At 46.4% G+C, this 9,493-nt stretch overlaps 1 protein-coding gene across 1 annotated transcript; it reads right to left on the bottom strand.

Moving 5' to 3' along the window:
* Positions 1-252: 252 nt before the first annotated feature.
* On the bottom strand, positions 253-8,994 carry LOC146862794 (uncharacterized). The gene is made up of 4 exons (XM_085642095.1): positions 8,904-8,994; positions 8,702-8,800; positions 8,423-8,563; positions 253-8,240 (listed from the first exon to the last, which is right to left on the bottom strand). The coding sequence occupies exons 1-4, from the start codon at positions 8,956-8,958 to the stop codon at positions 6,613-6,615; spliced, it is 1,923 nt and encodes a 640-aa protein (XP_085498221.1). The 5' UTR covers positions 8,959-8,994; the 3' UTR covers positions 253-6,612.
* Between the last annotated feature and the right edge of the window lie 499 nt (positions 8,995-9,493).

The raw sequence follows: 9,493 nt of genomic DNA, 5'->3' as shown, positions 1-9,493 counted from the left end.
AAATCTATATTCGGGGGATCTTGTTAACAATGACAGTATAGTTGTGAAATATGTAAAAGAAAACACAAGGTCGTCGGTCAGACCTGTGAAAACAGAATATGCAGCTTGTCAAAACTGTAAGGGTTTATAACAGTCGTATGCTTAATGTTGAACATGTAATATAAAGACAATATATTTAAAAAAAACATGTATTCAGACTCCGTATTTCAATATACATACACCTTAAATGTTTTAAAAGACGACTGAGACGGATTGAAAAGTTATAACAAACGTTTATTACAAACAGGTTGGTAGTGGGGTCATTAGTTTCACAAACTTTATTGAAGAAACCAATGAAGTAGAAAAAACCAGGAACGTTTATACATATAATACACACAATTATTCAAAAAGTCTGCGGAACCATCAAGGCGTAATCCACATGAGGGGTTTGGGCATAGTCTTTTTGCGGGGTGGCACCGATGCTGCAGGGGTCGACCATGTCGGGGATAGCCTTCGAACTTCAGAACTTGTAGGCGATGGTAGTAGGGGGTCCTTCAAATTTTCTAGCAGGCGCCGGTGTTCATTATTCCCAACGAGCGTGGAGGGTATATTGAGTTCAGCAGTGGCTTGCAGAAACTGCTCCCAACCACGAGGCGCATTTTGAGGCGTTAGGATTTTGGGATGCGTGAGACCTTTGACTAGATCGTACATGTGTGACCCTGCAACCGGGTGTCCCTTGTAGAGAAATTCACCTCGCTCATTCCAAGAGGTCAGGTCTTTAGAAGCGGCTAGTTTACTCATTAGCATCTGCGCAGCCCCTCTGTGCCTCTGGCTTATATTTTTTAAGAGATCGTCAACAAAGGTATCTGAGGATGTTGCAAGATCGGGAGGCAGCTGCAAGGGTTGCGGGGCGTTGACTGGAGCTGGTGGTTGTTCAGAGTCTGGGGTATATAGAGTCAGCTTGTTTTTCTCGGTATTCCACATGGTGTATGAATTTAAGAATTTTTTTAGAGTGGCTGTGTAAAGGTTAGCCTTGTCGTAGGGATTTAGATCAGTCCTGCTCAAAATGTCTTGAATTTCAGTATCCAGGCGTAGAGTCTCATTTCTACGTATATCCCAGGCGTTGTCCTAGGAAGACCCCAGATGCTCCATTTGTTGTCTAGGCACCAGATACATTTTTGTGGCATGTTCCATCACCGACCCGTGATGAGGCTTGTAATTATAGGTATAGCAATGCCCAACAAGTTACCTATAAAACCCCCAGACTGTTTCACCAGTTTCTTCTTTGTGATGAGCGAGGCCCTTCTATTACTGAGCTTCCTGATAAGACCCCTCTTCTTCTTCAACACCTGTAACTGACGCTTTGATATAGGAACATTGCCTTTTAGGGTGTTTAGGGCTATTTCTGAAATGGCAGACACTAAATCGTCAGAAGCGGCGCCCAGGATGGCCTTTCTGTGTTGGGGGCTGGCGGTAGCAAGCATTTTCAGGAGCGCTAGATTGCGACGTAGGCGGTCAGACATGGTCACCACTGAGCGTTATAATGGCTGAACTGTAAATGGCTCTAAAAGACATCAGCGTTGCTTTTTATAGGGCCTAGTCTTGGGCTTTGGGGTGTAAACTACAGGGAGCTCTGGGGGAAAAATATCAGCCCTTAGTCTATAGTCTTCTAGAGTTTCATTTTTTAAGTCTACCAGCAGGTACCCGTGGGGTTTTGATGTAGCGTCGCTAAAGGCCTCCATGAAGAAGTGTGTGTTTCCGGGGTACATCTGTTTAGCTATGACGGATATTTGTTGTTTGTCACGGGGGCTTTTAAATAAAACAAGGTATGAAGCGTTGAGACCTATAGACCGACTGTTCTTGCCCTTGTAAAACAAGTTCTGCACAATGTAGCAGATGCTTAGATTGCGATGATGTGAATATTGAGTAAAAGCTCTCTCTAACTCGGGATGATCACCCCCTTCACTCATCAGGTCATGAACAATTATCATATTTACATGGGTTGGGGGCAGTAGCTCATCATCGTTGAGGTTATCCGGTATACCCTCTATAAATTTGATATGGGGGGACCGACGGCCCAAGTCTGTATAAAGAGGCTGCCAGCATGAATAAAGCCATACAATATTGTTAGGGGTTTGTGATAAAGCAGAGTCGGCATTTTCTAAGAGCTTTTTTATAAAGTAGCTTTTACCGCAGTTTGAGGGGCTTGCTAGAACGCAGGATACGGATGCTGTAACCGGGTGTCCATGTTGTGGCGGTTGTCTCTCTAATGGGTCTAATAACCATAAGGCAGTGTTTTATAGTCGCTGGTCAGAACCCTTTTATCAAAAACAACTCGCAATGTTTTATGTAGAGGTTGGGTTGTGATTTCCCACTTCTTTTTGGATCTGACTATGCAGGGTTGGTTCACGACTATGGTTTTAGCATTCTCAGAATCGTCTGCTGTAGCGTATTCATGCACCAGATTCTTCAGACTATCAAAATTGATTTTTAGGGTGTTGCTGACATTTAATATTATCCCTTTGACCTTCATACAAACCTTGTTCTTGTTGGTACGGTAACTGTATGTTTTAGGCCCTGAGGAAGTATATTCTTTTATATACACATCCTCATCTAGCTCACTGGTTAGATTACCCAGATAATCTCCTAGAGGAGGGTCTTCATCCCCAGGCTTGCTGAGAAAAATCACTGAATCTGTATTCGTGATACAAGCAGCGATCCTGGAGCTTATCCATAACCCCATAAAGCTCTAGACGAGCGTGGGCTGTCGTGAAGCAGGCTATGAAAATGTTTATGTTGTTACTCGTTGTGGGGTACTCTTGGGCATATTTCCAACACAAGGCCGCGGTATCGTCATCGATAAAATCGCAGCTGGACACCTCGTAGCAGGGGGCAAACAGATACTTGAACAGTTCATCAGGATCTGATATTAAGGTAGTATTTGAAAGTTTTGAGCGCTGTGCAAATTTTCCCCATAAGGAGTTGAGACAGAGTTTGGCTAACTGTCGGCGTGCAAGATTGACCTCTATCAGGTGGGGGCGTAAACGGATACCCTCATGAGCGTAGTAGTCGGCGATGTATTTCTGTTTTGCACCCTGACTAGTACACCATTCAGGATATCCTGAGGCCTCCTGTTTGTCTCTGAGAAACAAATTAATGTAGGGGGCAAAGAGTTGTGTTGTAGTGCTCTTAAAATGCCACACTTCGTGTACTCTACCTAACCTGTACCCTTTCTCTAAGGCAGCTTGTACCTCGTTGCTACACCAGGTCCCTGTGAGCATCCTTTGTTCATCGGTGTGTCTGCACCCCGCAACCTCTTTAAACATCGCACATGTTCGACAGAGGGGGAACATCAGCTTACCACCGACTCTACATGGTAACACAGGGAAGTAAAGCTGCTTAGGCGGATAGATTTCACATTTGATAAGCCCAAAGTATTCGGATAGGGGCTTAAAATCTCTATAGATGATGGTGGTGTGGCCTGTGGGTACAACTTCATTTTGTTCACAAAAGGGTACAGACTGGTGAAGTCGTAGTAGTGTATTTTCTCACCCTCACCAACGGCCTTGTACAGTTGTATGGCATTTGTAGTACGCCCCCCAAATAAGGCATCTCGGGGCTCCAAAGGTGTGGGTAAATCATGAGTCTTAAGAAACGAGCAGAGGGCTGTGTCAGTTTTTAACATATCTAACCACTCGTGCTCCCAAAGAACTCTCATAGCAAAGCCCTGATTTTCAACATACTGGGCCTTTGTCAGAGTACGTCTGTATAAGTGTTCAAATTTGGTACCCAGCATTTTGTTATACTCGTGGGGTTTGTAACACTTGGGGCAGCCGTGGTAAAAACAACCGTTGAATTCAAAGGCTGTCGGCACACCCTTAATTACAGAGTACCCGTCCAGGTAATAGGGTCCCAAGCGGTATTCACCACCCTGTAAGGCATGTTGAATCTGGATGTCCTCCTTCTCAGAGACGTGCATGAGCCACTGGATAGAGGGGGTTGAATAACGTTTCTGTTTACCGTTATAGAGGTCTGGCGGTACTAGAGCTATAGTTTCCGGCACTAAAAACATGTGTTTGTAGATGGACATACACATGGATGCCAGAGTGACGTTTTGAAATGGGTCTATGTATTCGACCGCATGTTGTATTTTAGGGGTTTTGGCTGTCAAGGCCTTGACTTTCTTAGGCATTGTCTTAGGTTTCAAGACCGTGACTTCTTTAGTCATAGACACCACAACATCTCTGAAGAGGTTACAAGCTTGCCTGAGGATCATTACATCAGCCTGACAATAAGCTTTCAACTCTGTTTGAAAGTGAAACTCCTTTTCACGGTTTTCAGAGTACCACTGTAGAAAGCGCGCTTTCTCATCAGGCATCATGTATTCAACCCCGTAGCTGTCCGGAGGAGGCATAGGTCCCACATAATTCTGGTTAGCCCAGGTGTTAAAAAAGTGTGCAAAATAACCTTTACATCCTGGGAACCCGAAGGCCTTTGGCAGCATGCTCAATTTCATGGGGAGGAAATTCAGGGTGTCTATGAACCGTATTTTTAAAGGGCATACCGTCATCAGCATCAGTTTAGAACCTTGGGTTATGAGTTCCACCTGTATCTTTTCACGAATCATGTCGCGTAGAATAAAGAAGGAGTCATAGGCTTTCGAGTTGTGGGCGAGCATGGTATATCCTTGGAATTTGGCTTGAATGAAAGTGCTTAGGAAATCACCAACACACGTTCGTCCCTCAAACTCCCAACTGACGTCGGAGGTTAGATGGTGTGCGTAAATGTAGTTAGGCTGGTGTACCCCCGTCTCTTGTGTGCACTGTATATCAAATACTATACAGTCTTCGGTCTTGGTCTGCGGGGGACCTTTAACCATATAACATTGGTGGTTGGTGCCGGCCTTGTAAGACACGTGGCATCGGGGACATATCATACCTTTGCACTTGTGATCCACTGCCACATATCGCCCACACTCTGTGCAGTCCTTTTTAGGGACGCAGTTGTAAGATTTCTCGTGTATGCTCAAGCAGTTTTGCGAGCAACAAACATCCTACATGTGCCACACCTCACCTTCAGGGCGGTGTCTTCTATACACCCGTCCCTCTGGCACATCTTACAATGAATTTCACACTGGTGACGTGCTTTATTGGTGTATATATGGTTGCAGTGGGTGCACACATACCTGGTTCCCAGAAAACCTTTAAGGTTCAAGATGCCGTAAAAATGATTTTCAACGTGGAGGACATATACGGTCTTGTTTCTCACAGGTCCCCCGGTTGTAAAGTACTTCCAGGAACCGTTGTGATAAAGAACTTTCACCGTCACGGCAAAATAGTTCTCAAAAAGACCTATATCGCCAAAGCCGACCATTCGGTCAGGAGGTATTTCAAGAACCTCATGGGCTTCAGCAGCTCTAGACATGATGACAGCGTCAGGGGTCTTGCGATCCATCAGCAGCCCCACGATGCTGGCCGCCAGACATGTATTGGCCGAGGCGTTGCTAAAGTTGAGCAACCACCTCTGTTTCTTACCAATTAGTTTACTGTATAGTATGCTCTTTAAGGGTCTGGAAACACCACCCCCCTCACACCCTCGTACAATAAGGGCTATGACTCTAAAAGTGCCATAGGCGACTAGTTCAGCCTTACTCTGTAAAAGCCTTGAGAGGTTTTCTAAAAATTGCACAGCGTCAAAAACATCTCGGGTCTTCCGCCTGGTGAACAAAGGAGTGTCAAAACCCTGCCCCTGGAAGCGGAGTTGGAAAAAGTCATTAGGCCCCACATCGTGTAACAACCTTTCTATGAGCGCCTGCACAGCCTGATGTATAGCTAGAACACCATGAGTGTTTGATGTTATTTGGTGTAGGTTAACAAATCTAAACTCCTAGTGTTCTACGGCCCTAAACCTCTCTACTTCGCGAGTGTAACTTCTAACACTCTCTAGAAACAAGGGCTCGGGTTCCTCATCAGTAGGAGTGTGATTTGTGGAGGTGTTCTCTGGTGTGTCATTTTGGGGGGTCGGGGTGGGATCTGTCTCAGGGGTCCTTGTAAACCTACGGGTAGCGCATATTCTAGCCTTCTTCAGCTTCTGTATTAAAAGCCGTCGTTGCTTTGTACTATTAAGCCATTTTTGTTTTTTTTTACGGGCCCAGGATTTTCTAGATACAAAACCCCCGCCTATCTGAACAGGTGGGCCGGTATCATTGGTCGCCTTGTTCATGGAGGCCGTCGCTACAGTTCCACCCCTAGGTCCTTCTGAATGCTGTGGTGTTTGGAGTTTTAAAGTCAGACCCCCTACCCCCTTCAAATGGCCGACCCTCGGTATGTTAGACCCTGACCCTATGTATTGGCGGTGGTGAAGTGTTGGTTTAAGTGTTTCAGGCGTTGCTGTTGAAGCTGCGGTACCTTGTTTGAAGGGGTTTAGGGAAACATCGGGGTCTTGTCTGAGGGGATGTGGGGAAACAGGGGGGTCTTGTCTGAGGGGCTGTGGGGCAGCAGATGGACGCTGCTTGAGCAGTTTTAAGAAGCGTACAGACTTTGTCACCAGCCTCTGGACCTGACGGCTATATTTTAGAGACCGCTTATGAGCACCAGTCGCTGTGGGGGTCTTTAGGGGTTGGTCTTGTCTTAGTCACCATTGTATACCATGTATGTCGGCCACGGTTGTCTGACACATCTGTATGATCCCATTTTTACACAGCCCAGTCCTTGCAGCGATCAGATGTTGGGCCTCCCTCCTGTTACAGCTCTTGGTAAACCCCAGATCAATTCTCATGATTGCGCGGTTCCCCTGACGCCTTAATTTTCGAACAGCCATCTGCATCTCTTTTACATGAGCCTTGAATACATCTTCTGCGTTTACAGACACATCTTGTCCCTGCTTAGGGGGGCACATCTTGCACGGTCTTATAAATGGCGGCAACTCCGCAGCACCAGCTATACTGCCAATAGCGGGCGCGGGGGTGGAAACAGGACTGTACACGGGTATTGCAGAGGGGATGGACACAGGCCTGTACACAGGACTGTACACGGGTATGGCCGCGGGGCTGGACACAGGTCTGTACACGGGGTTGGCAGCGGGGCTGGACACAGGACTGTACAAGGGGATGGCCATGGGGCTGGACACAGGACTGTACAAGGGGATGGCCGTGGGGCTGGTAGGGTCGTATGCTCCCGGTGGGGTACCAGGGGACAAAGGGTATGAGGATTGTGAGGAATTGTCGTTGTAATCCTGGGGCCTCGCTGAAATGTCTGTGTTAGGGTTTTGTGCCTGGTTACCGGTGTTCTGTAAACCCTCTGTGCTCAAAGACCCTTGGTACGCCTCTTCTGGGGTTCTACCTATGCTGTCTACCAACCCCCTCATCAGCGTGAGTCCGTCGGTATCCGTGCTAGAAGGACCTTCTAGGGGATGCGTATTATCCACTGTTGAGACCCTTGGCTGGGCCTGAACACTTACAAACGGCTTTGGTGTCTGTTCAGGGGCGTGCACCTCTACACGTCCAGTTATTTGATTTGCCAATGTCTGGGATTTCAGGACGCAGGGCGGCTCCACCGCAGCCTCAGGGTTGCTGAGGACCGCGGCTATCTGCAACTTAGGGACCCCCGGTTTTAGCTTCAGGTATTTTCTTGAGAGGCGTGTTGTTTTAGTGGGTTGCGGGGGCGCCACCTCTTCTACACCCTCCGGTACATCTATCGTTGCCACGGGTCTCTTGGGTGTATAGGCCACATTCAGGGGCTTAGCATCCTTTTTTACAGATAAGTCTAAGGGGCTATCTTGGGGCTCAGGGGTCCTCTGGTTCTTCTTCTCAGGGATTAAGAGCGTGGCTTGGACCTCTGGGAGCACCGGCGCTGTCTTCTTGAGGTTTAAGGGATCGGATTGTGGTTCTGTGAATACCTTGATGGACTTCACACTTTTTAAAGCGTTGTGACGGTTCTCAGAGTGCCTATGATCCTTCTTAATGCGGTCTGTGATTGAGACACCTTTCCCTTTTAACACCCTGAGAGGGCTCAGACTCTTTGTAGCTGTTTTACACAGACCCTCCCCGGTGTTATCTGTGTTTGTAAGCACTCCGCCGGTGTTGACCCCGCCCCTGTGCAGAATGTTCAACCTGTTGTTTGGGGTGTAGTATGTAGAGAGTTTCTCCTGGCGTACACTCCTACTCATGCCTTTTGCGCCGCTTCTGTTGTTCTGGACCACTGTTGTTATGTCCCTTAAGGGCTGCGCCAACCCCCCATCAGCCGCATGTTTCTGGGACGCTTCTAAAATATAAACAGAATATATATATATTAGAGGAAACATAAAACAACACATGCAGTCAACACCATCCTGAGTTCTACACAGCCACCTTTTTATATAGGCATTGCTACAAGCCGTTGTACCCTTCTGCTTGAGAGTCTGTAACACCGGTAGTACTTTTCACACCCTTTTGTAACAAACACACCTGGTAGCGGTCTTTTTGCAGCTCCTTTCTTTGACAGGGGTCCCACTTCAGAAGTTGAAGCTTTCCTCTTCAAAGGGCTTTCTTTTGAACGCTGCGCCGCCTCTTGGCCCATGCCGCCGTCCTGGCATAACGTGGGGGCACCTGTAAAGAAACATAATACCCAACATTAGGCATCTTTCGCCGGAGTCTCCTATACACCCTCAGGGTCAGAACTCTGGCCTACCCCGACAGCTCCCTAGCGCCTTAGACAGTTTAAATAACAGCGGTCTTTTTAATTACTTGTAGGAACTGTAGTGTTTTGCACAGTGTTCATAGCTCCTTGAGCCTCGATGTCCCTCATTAGCTCTTCAAAAACTTGCTGTAGGTCGGGATCATAAGCTGTAAAATCATACATACACGAGAACTGCATTAGAAAAAAGAGAACTTATGCGTTATTGGTTTACAAAACTACGTAGAACTACACAACTCCTAATATATATACCTGGTTGCGGTGTTGTCAACTGTACTGGGTTGCTAGTTATTACATTGGTGTCCATCGCCAGGGGTACACATGTACCTACGGCATTTGCAGGGACTTGCATCTGTAATAAATAAAAAGCAACTGTTTTAAAACACGCCTTTTCTTAAACAATGTATTACAATTTCAAACAATTCAAGTAGGCATTTAAAAAACTGTTAAGAGGGGTGCAAACACACACACACACACACACACACACACACGCACGTATCGTTTGCTACCTCTTGTATTTTGCATGCCCTTGATACTTGCACAATTGTCACTATTGACTCCTGTAACGGGTTGTTTGATACCTCTTGTATTTTGCTTGCTCTTGATACCCGTACAATTGTCACTATTGCCGTTTGTAACGTAACGTTTGCTTTTGTAACATGCTGACACACATACACACACACACACACACACACACGTCACTTTTCCTTTTGTAACGTATCGTTTGCTACCTCTTGTATTTTGGTTGCTTTTGATACTTGCACAACAGCCACCACTGCCTCATGTAACGTAACTTTTGTTTTAGTGTTTTGAGTGTCTGCCATTTATTAACCTCTGTGTAC

Source organism: Triturus cristatus, chromosome 2_2, assembly GCF_964204655.1.
Source record: "Triturus cristatus chromosome 2_2, aTriCri1.1, whole genome shotgun sequence".
Taxonomy (NCBI): domain Eukaryota; kingdom Metazoa; phylum Chordata; class Amphibia; order Caudata; family Salamandridae; genus Triturus; species Triturus cristatus.
The sequence above is the reverse complement of the archived record's forward strand: the minus strand, read 5'-3'. Positions and strand labels throughout refer to the sequence as shown.

What these genes read in the sequence shown, in the direction of transcription:
- LOC146862794 (XM_085642095.1), bottom strand. Translation starts at nt 8,958, where the DNA reads ATGGACACCAATGTAATAACTAGCAACCCAGTACAGTTGACAACACCG. An exon ending in GTTGACAACACCGCAACCAG is followed by an intron (nt 8,801 to 8,903) that starts GTATATATATTA and finishes ATGATTTTACAG; the next exon opens with CTTATGATCCCGACCTACAG. An exon ending in TGCAAAAAGACCGCTACCAG is followed by an intron (nt 8,241 to 8,422) that starts GTGTGTTTGTTA and finishes TTTATATTTTAG; the next exon opens with AAGCGTCCCAGAAACATGCG.